The 13,872-nt window shown below is 34.3% G+C and overlaps 1 protein-coding gene across 1 annotated transcript; it reads right to left on the bottom strand.

The window, feature by feature from the left end:
• Window positions 1-916: 916 nt before the first annotated feature.
• Window positions 917-10,670, bottom strand: LOC125668710 (tyrosine-protein phosphatase non-receptor type 7-like). The gene is made up of 11 exons (XM_048903063.2): window positions 10,329-10,670; window positions 9,139-9,247; window positions 7,689-7,959; window positions 7,372-7,459; window positions 7,045-7,121; window positions 6,544-6,580; window positions 6,322-6,422; window positions 5,984-6,112; window positions 3,817-3,965; window positions 1,434-1,569; window positions 917-1,262 (listed from the first exon to the last, which is right to left on the bottom strand). The coding sequence occupies exons 1-11, from the start codon at window positions 10,408-10,410 to the stop codon at window positions 1,185-1,187; spliced, it is 1,257 nt and encodes a 418-aa protein (XP_048759020.1). The 5' UTR covers window positions 10,411-10,670; the 3' UTR covers window positions 917-1,184.
• Between the last annotated feature and the right edge of the window lie 3,202 nt (window positions 10,671-13,872).

Here is a 13,872-nt window from a genome sequence, read left to right as displayed (position 1 = left end):
TATTGATTGGGAAATGAAACATCGCATTGAATTGACAAGCCACTGGATTTCAATGAAAAATGAGGATAACGAACAGTGATCAATCTCATAACTCCTATAAGCAATACAAAATAGAGAGTTGGGCAAACACAGACCCCTGGACACACCAGAGGTGGGATCAGGTGCCTATGAGGAGTAAGCATCACCTGTCGACAGGTCACACCCTCTGTGAACCCTAAATCCTGATCAGGTAAACGAAGTTATCCGTAGTCAAAATCATTGTACCAAGAACGGCCTAACAATCGGTATGAAACATATCAGAGAGCATTTTATCCAATGATAGGTTGTATTGGCAAACTAGATGTTATTTTTTAGGAATCTATCGTCCCTTTCAGCTATACGTGGGAGTGTGAATGGTCACCCGCCAGTATCTGTCCCTAAACTAATATGTTCTGCCTACGACGATGACCAAATCACATAGAGAACTTTATGGTCTCTTTAAAGGAAAGTCAAGTAATAAGTTGGCACCATCACATGAAAACTTTTTCATCAGGTTGTCCAGAATATAAAGTAATACGATATTCAACCATTTTATCAAACTTAAATCAAAATTAAAATTTCAATCGGATATTTTTTTAAAAAAAAAATATTCGGAAAGAATTCTGTCTCAAAAAATATAATGCAATGGATCTGTCAAAACCAACTGGGTTAACGATGGTGGAATTCCGGTATGAGTTACTCCCAATGTCCTATCCAATTACTGAGAGAAACTACAACATATGAAACTTGAATGAAAAAGACAAATGTCTTTTACATACAATCTTTATGGCGCAAGTTTACTCAGTCAATGGATAGGACAAAGTACAATTATTCGTTTTCTTTTTTTTTCTCTAGCACCGAACTTCATCATTATCATGTTACAAAGAGACTCAAAACAGTTTGGGAAGTAGTTTTGATTTTTAGTTTTATATCAAATACCATTTCCGTAAAGATATATTGGTATTGTTCGTTTATTTCAAATTCAACACATGTTTTACATACAAAAAGTACATGAAGTATGATAGAAAAAGCAAATATGTGCTCAAAAGATTTAACTGGTAAGTGTATTATAAGACAAGTGATAATATAAAAGCAATGCATATTAAATGATACAGTGTAAATTCTCCACATTCACACTTATGGAAAACTTCTTTGTAGAAAATAGTTCACAATATCGATAGGCAATTCTGTCGAGAATTTTGGAAACCTTCAACTAGGGCTTCGTGGAGAAAAACGTATTGTTCCTGAAAATATTAAGGAAAATTAATTTTACAAATATTTTAAAAACAATTTTGATTCAAAATTGTGATGAAAATTATGAAGATAACGAACAATAATTACTTTTATAATCCTATAAAGAATACACTCAGGGGTGGGATCAGGTGTCTAGATGGAGTAGAAAGATATAGACTTACGTATGTTTGGATACACTTCCCTCTTTGCTGTCTGAGAGAGACTATATAGGACTTAACGTCTACATAATTCTCTGCCGTTCCTTCTTCCAGCATGAAGTCTAATGCAATGAATGTGCCAGTTCGTCCTATTCCGGCGCTTTAAAACAGAGACATTCATTTTAGAAAATTATCAACGTGGACACATTTGTTCATTTCAGTGAGGCATGTTTCACTGGAACAGAAGCCGGGGTCAAATATAGCTATTTGTACATCAGACAAGCTGCCAATGAATATCACTTGTATGAATGCATTTTTATTTGTCCAACTCTAAATGAAAGAAACTTTTAACTTTATCAGACTGTAGTTGATATATAAACTATTCTAATAATAATGGAATTATAAAGATTTGTTTAATCATGAAAATGAAAATGCTTCTGATCAAAAGGTAAAGATAACGAACAGTGATCAATCTCATAACTCCTATAAAGGTGAAGATAATGAACAGTGATCAATCTCATAACTCCTATAAAGGTGAAGATAACGAAATACAAAATTAAGCACAGGACAAACATGGATCCCCTGACACACCAGAGGCAGGGCCAGACGTCCAGGAGTAGCAAACATCATACGTTCAACAGTCACACCCGTCGTGAACCTCACATCTCGATCGAGTAAACGGAGTAATCTGTAGTCCAAATTAGCGTACAAAAATTGGTCTAAATTGGTATGACACATGTCAGACAGAATTGTACTCATTGCCAGATCGTATTTGGTAAATTAGATCAGTAAAAAGACCATAAAATTTGCAAAATGCTTACTTTAAACGAGACTAATGAAAACCAACCCACCTTCCAGTAGCCTACCCCGATTCAAAAACCGACGATACGCAGGACAACCTGCGTATTGAATCAATGGAGAGATATAGACACCAAATGCAGGTGATAATGGAATATTGGTACAAAAATATGTAAAGGTGACGATGGTGAAGCTGAAGTCATCTGGTTTGTAATAAACTTGAGATGTTAATATGCCGTTAATATATCGAGGTTCAATAAAATATCTAAGTATGAATCGAAGCAGGTGTGGAAGACAAATCGTTACTTTAAATATATATATATATATATATATATATATATATAAGAATGATTGTCAATCGTAGTCATAAGATGTATTGTTTTTTTTACTTAACCTCATCCCCTATCATTCTGCATAGATCACTCTCAAAATTAAACCAACAGTGTGTATGGGGGTGAGTGAGTTAGGATGTGATTAACATATCGTATACAGTTTCAATATTATCAACTTATATCAGGCAAATTTTTCACCCTGTATTTGAATCATCATAATAGATGATATATTTTGATGAGTATTTATTACAATCCGTCACTTTAAGCATTCAATAAATATCGAATGTTATCAGATAGGGTTTTGTACGCACGTATCTCTAATTCAAAATGGCGATTGTCGCTTTTAGTCAATATCGACAGGAAAATCGACTACGAAAGCAATATATCACGCTATGAAGTTATAAAAATGTTATCTATGGTGATCTCCTAGAGTCATCACCTCCTGTGGAGTTTGGTAACTGGTAGTATATTTCGGTTAAATCATACATCCCCGCTTAGCAGTTTACTTATCTTTACTAGTTCCCAAAAGAATGAAGACCAGATTACACTCAATGTTAGAGATTTAAGAAAATAGAACATTTAAACGTATGATTGAGTTATGAAGGGATTTTTTTCTGTTTCAATTTTACTACTATTCGTGATTGGTAAAGCAACTTGTCCTATCGGACCAGAGTTCATGAGAACACAAAAGAAACTGCACTCGGGAAATCTGACAAACCTAAATGTTAAGCCCTCAGAAATGACAAGACACATCCGAGTTTTGCAGATTATCAAACTCTACATAAACTCCACTGTAACACTGTGACAACTACAGTGATATGTTTTAAGCTATAACATTTAATATAACATTTTAATGACTTCATCAACTAGAGATGTTGTGCTTTTATTGAACATAGAAGGTACGTTTGTAAATAGGCTATTAGTATCATACTAAAGAAAACATATTTATTTCAAATTTGCATCGTTTATTTCAACTACCACATGCCAAATTATGTAAATATACACTTATGTGAAAGTTGTTTTTATACAGAAGGGGAAAAGAACAGAAAAACGAAGTTAGAAAAATGAAAAAATATAATATAGGGGGGGTGGGTCATTTTATGGGTAATAAGCGAAATTAATTTCCTACAAAATATCATTTGCATATGAATCACAATACGTGATACACGTTCTGTTAGTTGTTTCTAAGCTCTGTATAGTTACATTGTTTTAATAAGAAAAATCTGTGATAAAGATACATGTAATATCGTCATAAACAATGTTTAAATCGGTCTTACCTACAATGGACGACAATCGGTCCATCAGATGACGTCAAACCATTCCTCACCAGGTTTCGAAAACAGATCAAGGATGCCAAGTCCTCTGGAACGGAGTTATCGGACCATGTCGTGAAGTGAAACTGTGTGACTCGCTTGATTTCCTCATTCTGAGAATGCAGAGGGGATTAGTATATAAACGCATTATACTGTTATAAAATTTAGAAATTCATTTCAAAATTAAGGATTATCTCCCTCATGCATAGCTCTTATCCTTAGACGAATTTGACTCCACATTTTTTGGCACGCTGTTTTTGCCTATAATAGCTCTAAAACTTCATTGTTATTTCGGATTTCAAACATTTCGGTTGAGCATCACTGAAGAGACATTATTTGTCGAAATGCGCATCTGGTGCATCAAAATTGGTACGGTATAAGTTTTACATTATGATGTATTTTTGGCTTGTAAGTCCCCTCTTTCATATGTGTTGTGTATAAAACTGCATCATGGTGAAAGTATGAATATTTAACATGCGAGTGATGAAATCAAAAGATTCGATACAAATTCGTTAACATTGCAAAGAAACGTCTTGTTTGATTAACGTCCCTTCAAACTCCTTCATATTGAGATGTCACCAGCTGTATGTGAAGTATCACAATTGTATATTTTTGCTCGGCGCTCAAGGTCGTAGGGTTGAGTGTACTCTAAGATACAACACTTGCCGCGATACAGGATCTCAGTACAGTAAGAGAAGATATCATATCCTCTCTAACTGTACTCCATACAAACTAATATATATATATATATATATATATATATATATATATATATATATATATATATATATATAAAAGCACTGAAAAGGCCACGACACTGTTGGTTATTTAAAACTCGAATTTTCGACGCAACCCGCGTCTTTATCAAGAGACATATATTACATAAACAAATAACACGCAAAAACGACAAGTATCGATAAACTACATTGATGACAAGAGTGGTACACTGTTGTACTGAGTGATAAAAATGGTGATGGTTTCGTTGTAAAGCGTGTTTACTGACTATGGTTTAGAGAGTTTGTACCATGGTCGGGTCGGGATGAAAATAGAATTATTCTTGAAAATTACAGAAATCAGATAAATTTAGAGGGAAAACTTACAAAACAATGTGATTATGGAATAAAATGGTGGGAAGATAATGATATGGACTGATTAAGTTCAAAACAATATTAGGTAGGCCGTACCATTGATGATTCGGATATGGTGAACAGCAAAAAATAATGATTGCCAGAAGAACACAATCAAACAACAAACAAGGTCAATCAAAAGACAACGATCTAGCATTAAAATCAAAATCAACAATCAAATAGGTGAATGGGAGAGAAGTCTAAGGAAAATGATACAGTATAATTTTTCAAGGTAATACACCTTTCAAGGTCAGACAAATTAAAGCCGCATTCTAGAAACCCCAACATCGCAACACTATATATATATATATATATATATATATATATATATATATATATCATATAGATGTCATGAAATATAGAGAGGGGTTCTGAAGTTTTTTTCTTTCTATAATTCTGTTTCTAATGATAAACTGAAAGCATTCTAAATATTCTTGATATTTGGAACAAAAAAGATTTTCTAGATATGCCAAGTGTGCATTTGGGAACGAATCATTACGATTTCCGGTGTTGTATTTTGAATTCATTTTTCTCTGACCTGTGACAAGGAAATGCATTTGATTAGATAATTCGCACAGAGTTAAGGTCTACATTTTCGTAAATTTCAATTTCTGAAGCACTACACTCATCCAAAGCAATTGAAGCTTGTTCCATGACTGGTGTGATCAAGATAATACATACACAGATCATTATAATGATCATAGAATTGGCGAAATGTTAATAATAAACAAGATTGTTGAACCCCTATAACATCAAATTGTTTGTTCATAGTCTGCTTAGACTTCAAACTTGTGTATCGAATCAGTTTAAATACATAAATACCATATGTAGATGATAATGGGATATTACTAGATAGATATGGGAAGTGTACGATGAGGAAGCCGAAGCCATCCCACCTGCCGCAAAGTTGAGAGAGAGAGAGAGAGAGAGAGAGAGAGAGAGAGAGAGAGAGAGAGAGAGAGAGAAGAGAGGGAGAGAGAGAGAGAAATAAACCTTGTATTTACTTTCGTTGAAACAATAAGATATCTTATAGTGTAATGTTCATATTGATCCATTGCATCCAATGTGATGTGATACGGACCAATATCGAGCTCTGATTCCGTATCGTCAGTCCAATATCTTAGACATTTCATCTGTAAATGAGTGAAACGTGTATTAGACATATAAGAACACACACAAAGACACTATGGTCTATTTCAAACTGATCGGGAATGTGTCTACTGCTATAGTGTAACTACGTCTCCTGTTCCAGTTATTACTGATTCATCAGGATTCTTTAATTCAATGTTCTTACAGTTATGATATATTTCAGCATTTATTATTTGTAGCATCTTTTTATCACCTTTTCTCCCTCATATAAATTGGTTAGCATGACAATCCTTGTGCAGTCCGTTTGCCAAATGAGTGTCCAGAAGTCTTCTATTGTGTCTGGTGTAAATGGACCTTTGAATAAAAAATCATTGACTATTCATTCTCCCTATTCTTTCTTGTCTTAAATTATATGAATACTTAGTGAATATTTGGAATTAATAAACAATGAAAGTCTCTGATTGACTTTAATTACCTTGTGCTGCAATGTAAGCCTTCTCTTTCTTGTATCCCTGCAAAATTACATCAACAACAACTGTGTATTATCACCGACAACATTAGTGGATTATAACTATAAACAATGGTATTTTCATTTTCTTTAAAATGTGACTGGTTTGTTTTTAAATATGGACAATCAGGTGAGAGAAAATTCTTCCTACATTCCATGTATTATTAATTTTTAAAAAAAAGACATTATGACATGTTGGGATGTCTGTGTGTCGTGCTTTTCTAGGAATAGTGTAATCATTTAAAACTTGTGTAACAATGTAGGCCAATATCTGGTTATATTACTTCTGGGTTGAGTTCAGAGTTAGTTTCACACTGACGGAAATGTACATAGAAATTCAAATCAAATAGGAATGCTATAAAAATACGGAAATCATAGTTATGAATTTCACTTTGGTTTACGAACAATCTATTAATAAATTCGACGCTTCCTTGTGCAAATTTAAGGATAGTAATTCAAAACCCCTACAGCAATATATGAGGCGTTGATGTAATCCGGTTTCTGTGGGTCATCCGTACGGTCCAGTATTACACGACTGTGGTCATCTAAGCAACAGATAATAAAGTAAACCATATATCAGATATAAACTTCATTCCATACCTGACTTATTAGTATATCATTTAATTTAAACATATTTTATTGAGAAAGTCAATAGGATCGGGCAACAGCTATAGCCTATGTAGGCGCTCTCCCAAAATTATTAATATATATACGTTGTATTTACTTTTTAAAAAAAATATGACGATGACAAATTTCTTTATACTTGATATAATATTAACAAGATGAAAATATTACAGGGATAAATGGCCTTGTATCTGTTTTTGCACTTGTTTAATGGTTTCAGAGCTTCAGTGTACGGCTCCAGCAGACCACTTGGTAGATCCTGCAGATATATATACAATGTATATGAAAGGAATGGCTAAAACATTGACAAGGTATTAATCATCAATTCGTTGAAAAAGTCTTTTATTCAGTCTTTTTGTTCATACAAAATTGTAATCTATAGAATTAATTGTTTCTAAGTTAGCCAATTATCAAAATAAGGTATAACCTAACTGTATTAGTATTCTGACAGTCACGCAATACATTAGTTGAGTTTAGTTATGTATTACTTTGAACTCCTGTTCCAGAGCTTTGCAAGCCTTCTTCTCAGGAAAAGCTTTTAAGAATTCCTCGACAGATACCCTCAATGACTGTAGATTACAATACACAGCTACTACATCTTCCTCTTCTACATCGTTATCGCCAATCTCTTCTTCGTAAATGACGATTCCATTCCTCTCATTGCTCGGAAGGAGGTTGTCGTCAGAAGCGTCTTCAGAGGCAGCGAATGTGACGACCATGTCAGTCTCATATTTTCCGAGTACCTTAAGACTCCGTATTCTGGTTCAAAATGTATCAAAGCAAAAAAACGGATTAAAAAAGTCAAAACGGACAGCTCTACAAAATGTATCAAAGCAAAAAAAAAAAAAAAAAAAAAAACGGATTAAAGAAGTCAAAGCGGACAGTTCTACAAAATGTATCAAAGCCAAAAAAAAAAAAAAAAAAAAAAAAACGGATTAAAGAAGTCAAAACGGACAGTTCTACGAAATGTACATTGTATCAAAGCAAAAAACCGGATTAAAAAGGTCAAAACGGACAGCTCTACGAAATGTATCAAAGCAAAAAAAAAAAAAAAAAAAAAACCGGATTAAAGAAGTCAAAGCGGACAGTTCTACGAAATGTATCAAAGCAAAAAAAAAAAAAAAACAAAAAAAAAACCAAAAAAAAAAAAAAAAAACGGATTAAAGAAGTCAAAACGGACAGCTCTACGAAATGTATCAAAGCAAAAAACGGATTAAAGAAGTTAAAACGGACAGCTCTACGTTTACATAATGTGACATGTTTTCACAGTCAAGCTTATCTTCTAAATGACATAATATGCAATTGCATTTTGTAAATAATCCTTTTAAAGGAGTAAGTAGTTATTGATATAAAACACAACGATACGTATCACCACATCAACTTGTAGGGATATCTGTCGCGCTTACGCTTACCAACGTGGATAATTAGTAATTGTTAATTTAACTAAAGTGACATTTGAATACAGGTATGTTTTTTTTTTATTGAGTTGAGATTTGAAAACAGGTGCGGTTGTTTATATTGAATTGAGATTTGTAAACAAATAATATTTTATTTTTTTTATCGAGTTGAGATTTGTAAAGAGGTATGATTGTTTATATTGAGTTTAGATTGTAAACAGGTATGATTGTTTATATTGAGTTGAGATTTGTAAACAGGTATGATCTTTTATATGAGATGAGATTTGTAAATAAGTATGAATAGTGATTGCATATTATATTGAGTTGACATTTGTAAAAAGGTATCGTGAATGCTTGCTTGTTTTTATTGAGTTGAGATTTGTAAACAGGTATTATTAGTGATTGACTGTTTTATATTGAGTTGACATTTGTAAACAGGTATTATTAGTGATTGACTGTTTCATATTGAGTTGACATTTGAATGATCTAGGATTGGTGGATGTTTGTTTCACTGAGTGATAACTATATCTAGTATACTTACTTTTGCAGTAATAAAACACCAGATATTATAACCAGCACGGAGGCAATGACGAGGAAAGCAATCAGAACAGACTCCTCAAAACTGTCATCTGCATTCTCAACCGGGTCCGCTAGAAATTATAGATATGTGGTTTATAAGGTCTCTCTGAATTGATTGATTGTTTCTTGCTTAACGTCTCACTCGAGAATATTTCACTCATATGAAGACGTCACCAAGACCGGTGAAGGGTTTCAAATTTAGGCTATGCTCGGCATTTACGGTCATTGAGTAGTGAGGGTTCTTTATCGTGCCACACCTACTGTGACACAGGGCGTCCGTTTTTAAGGTCATCTCCGAGGACCCGTGACATTCACATCTGATGCCGAACGGTTGGCGATGGAACTGTCACTACCTGTTTTAACGACTTAGATCTGTCGCGGCAGGGATTCGAACCCCGGCCTTCCGCATGCGGGGCGAACGCTAGACCTCTCGACCACCGCGACGTCTCTCTCTGAATTGAAGATACAACGAAATACAAAGCGGGGAACAACTGATAAAGAGAACTATTTCATTTTTTTCCTTACACGAATTTATGGAATTATGAAAAACATATTATGGTATATCTTCCCGTTTCGTGTCCTTAGGTTTCCATTTTTGGCAGACCTTCATACGCTTGTGATAGATTAAATCCTTTGCTTTCCATCGATTTAAGTATTGGTTTTCTTTTAAATTTACACAATGGAATGACACCCTCCACGTTTGTTAGTTGACAAGGGTCAGATTCTACATGACAGCAGTAGTCTGATTCTACATAACATAGCATTGCTCAGATTCTACATGACATAGCAGTGCTCAGATTCTACATGACATAGCAGTGCTCAGATTCTACATGACATAGCAGTGCTAAAACTGATTCTCAAAGATGCGCTGTCATTCACTTTAGCTTTATCTGTTTATAGAATGTGCGAAATTACAATTTTATATGTAGACGGAAATACTTTATGAATCCTTAAACCATACCTCTGTGAGATTACAATTGAATTTGTTTGCAATTCCATCCGAGTCTTTATAATTGCTGTTGACTACTAAATGCTTATCATAGCGTTGCCGTGTGACCATATAAAATTCTTACACAATTCATAATAACTTTGAAATTTAAATTGTGCAGTCACCTGACAGAGAGAACGAAATACACTGAAAAGTGGTCCTACCTTGACAGGTTGTTGAATTGCTTGGAGGAGAGTTTGTAGTGGTATTATTTGAAATCATGGTGACATTTCCCTCTGATATCATCAGCGTTCACAAATCACCTCCATTACGCTATAGTTGTAATTCATTTGTTTCCTTCTATAGATACAGTTTACATGCGCGGAAATCATATATTACATGAATTATAAAGAGAGCTAGGCTTCACAACGGAGTCGTACAGAAACAAATCAAATATGTTTCTGGTTCAGCATAATTGGCGAACACCCCTGTAGATTTTATTGCATTAGATGTATATCTTTTCTGTATCGTTTATATTCCATCTGTTCGAAATCATATACATGGTGCTTATAAGAGAAGGAAGAGACAAATTTCACCAATCGAATTAGATATACTCTGATGGTTTTATGACACACTAGACTGCTAATTCGTTCCTTCTTAAGTTGGCACACTTTTATTACTTGTGATTTTAATTCTATATCATAATTCACTCAACAGACGTATGTTCCAATCTATCTCCCAGTACACTTATTAAACATCCAGTAAAATTTATTTATATATGCATATGCATATATATATATATATATATATATATATATATATATCTCCCAGTACACTTATTAAACATCCAGTAAAATTTATTTATATATGCATATGCATATATATATATATATATATATATATATATATATATATATATATGTGTGTGTGAAAGTTTGATCTATTCAAGGTGCTAAAGACCGTAAAAGTGAGGGTTTTTAATCGTGCTAATGTCGACCATGACATTGGACCTCCGATTTTAAAGTCATATCTAAAACTTCATTGTTATTTCGGATTTCAAACATTTCGGTTGAGCATCACTGAAGAGACATTATTTGTCGAAATGCGCATCTGGTGCATCAAAATTGGTACCGTATAAGTTTTACATTATTACCCCTGGGTCGAGGCCTCTGCTGGTGGACTGTTAGTCCCTGAGGGTCTCTACCGCCCAGTAGCTAAGTACTTCGTTACCAGCTTGAAAATACGGATGTATATTTAATTGCTGTTATAAAATTTAGAAATTCATTTCAAAATTAAGGATTATCTCCCTCATGCATAGCTCTTATCCTTGGACGAATTTGGCTCCACTTGTTTGGCACGCTGTTTTTGGCTATATTTAGATCTAAAACTTCATAGTTATTTCGGATTTCAAACATTTCGGTTGAGCATCACTGAAGAGACATTATTTGTCGAAATGCGCATCTGGTGCATCAAAATTGGTACCGTATAAGTTTTACATCTAAAAGACTCATAACTTACACTTCTATCCTTTATCACTGGGCGAAGGAACCGTCACTACCCAGCCTACTGAGATATATGTAACGGTCTCCTTTCCTGTCCAGGTGACCTAGGTTCAATAATCGACGGGATACTGTATGCTTTTTATATTGTGAATATTTTGTTGACAAATGAGCCATATGAACATTTCCTGTGTGAGACATAGTTTAAATCATTTCTCTTTTAGGGATAGGGGTCGGTTTTTAGGGATACTTTACGAAATTAATTAGTCTTGGCGTTAAGCCCAACACAAATTTATCGATGAATGTATATCAAAAACAAATTAGTTCAGGATTTTTTTTGCGGTAAAAACGGTTTGAAAATATCTTTGTAGAAGTGATACAAAACCATGAATAGCCACACTAGAGATGACAAAGATATATCTGTAACGGAAATTCTGATTTGGGTTTGCTAACTATAACAACGTGGGAGAGAAAAAGGATATGCTAATACAACCTATCATTGGGTCAAATGCTGTTTGACGTGTTTCATACCGATTGTTAGGCCGCTCTTGGCACTCTGATTTTGAGTAGGGATTACTCTGTTTACCTGATAAAGATATAGGGCTCACGGCGGGTGCGACCGGTCGACAGGGGATGCCAAACTCTCCATTTGACATTCCTTATAGGAGTTATGAGATTGATTCATGTTCATTATCTTCACCTTTCATGTGTCGAAAACGAGAAGACTGATGCGTGTTGGTTTTGGTAGCAATTTAGTGAACATTGGAGAAAAGAAAAGTGGAATTCGCAACTTTCTAACTTCTGTGGAGAGAATGTTTTTCCCATACCTAATATACGACTCGTCTGTCTGAAATGTATATTGTATCTGATGATTGCAGAGCAAGAATTTCAACGGTGGTTTGGTAATCTGAGAAGTATAGATTCTGTATTTTCACAAAATATTTGTCTAAGGTTGAGATGGAACGAGAGGAAAGTGATCACTTTGTAATTTGATATAAAAACATTGATGATATGTTTGTGGCTTAACCCCAATTTTACAACCTCCAAGCCAGTTTACCATAAGATAAGAATTTGTATTCATTGAACATCCATTAACTTTAAGATGTAGTACATTAGATTGTTTTAGGTATATAGCAATGCAGTGAAGAGCGCTAGAGAGGAAATGGAAACACTTGGAAGACCAAAGCGAACGTGTCCTCCATGTTTTGCAGATCTTCAACATGTACACTCCATCTTCAACTTTTGAGCTTTCCGCTCCAGACAGGAAGGGCCACTTTCTTTCTTGATACCAAAAAAGCAACTGTTTAGAGTTGCCATAGATGGATGCTATTGGCAAATGAATTTTGTTATTGATGAAGATCATGGAATGGCAGAAAGCGGGGCTGGTGTGAAGGGTTCAAATTGTGTTATTTCTATGTAGCTACAGTTTTAGAACATTTGGAGAAAAAGAATGCATTGTCTATTGTGATAATTGAGAAGGTACAATAACATTTTAAAATTTTAGGTTATATTGCACATATATATATTCATTTTTGTCTCACCCTCAACACATCAGGATGCGTTGAATATTTAATTAAGAAGTTTACATTTATTGATATTCCATTCTATTTATTTAGGTAAGAATAAAAGATATGTACCGGAGTGTCTGTCGTAGTAGACAGGTCTACATTACCCTTTCAATGCAGTTGTCAAATCGAGGACATTTTCCGCTGGACGCTGGATTTGCCAAATTTAAATGTCTATATCACAGAACCGATGTTGATACTTTACCAGTCTAGTGGATGAGACAAACAAACGTGACGAATGAAGCATAACGGTGACATGTAGCAACAAGGCTGGGGGAGCACAGATGAACGGATGATGTTTATATCCCAGGAACTTTGTCCCAGGAATAGACATAAGCAAAATGTTACATTTTTTATTTTCTTTCGTTCGTTTGTGGCAAGTTTTAAAATAACATCCCTGTCTATTTTGATTTGCACATCTGTGCATGATATACTCATTGGATTTTCTTATGAATCTTAGCAAATGTATGGTTTAAAACAGTATATTTCTTTTAGATAAAGAAATACATGCGTAAAAAAGTGCTGACCAGACAGATATGGAAATTGAGTTGTTGAAATCTGTTGTTGCACCTGAGGAATTGACAGATAACTCCAAGAGGAATTTCTCCAGACAGACATCCAGAGACATCTGTCGTACGGTCAGACTATTTGACAGGGATCCTTATGAAGAGTTCATATTTCCGAATCCCGAGTTGTGATGACAA

This window comes from Ostrea edulis, chromosome 4 (assembly GCF_947568905.1).
Source record: "Ostrea edulis chromosome 4, xbOstEdul1.1, whole genome shotgun sequence".
Classification (NCBI taxonomy): domain Eukaryota; kingdom Metazoa; phylum Mollusca; class Bivalvia; order Ostreida; family Ostreidae; genus Ostrea; species Ostrea edulis.
Note: the sequence above shows the minus strand (reverse complement) of the source record. Positions and strands in the feature narration are given on the sequence as shown.

What these genes read in the sequence shown, in the direction of transcription:
- LOC125668710 (XM_048903063.2), bottom strand. Translation starts at nt 10,410, where the DNA reads ATGATATCAGAGGGAAATGTCACCATGATTTCAAATAATACCACTACA. An exon ending in GGTGTTTTATTACTGCAAAA is followed by an intron (nt 7,960 to 9,138) that starts GTAAGTATACTA and finishes ATTTTGAACCAG; the next exon opens with AATACGGAGTCTTAAGGTAC. An exon ending in CTCTGGAACAGGAGTTCAAA is followed by an intron (nt 7,460 to 7,688) that starts GTAATACATAAC and finishes ATATATCTGCAG; the next exon opens with GATCTACCAAGTGGTCTGCT.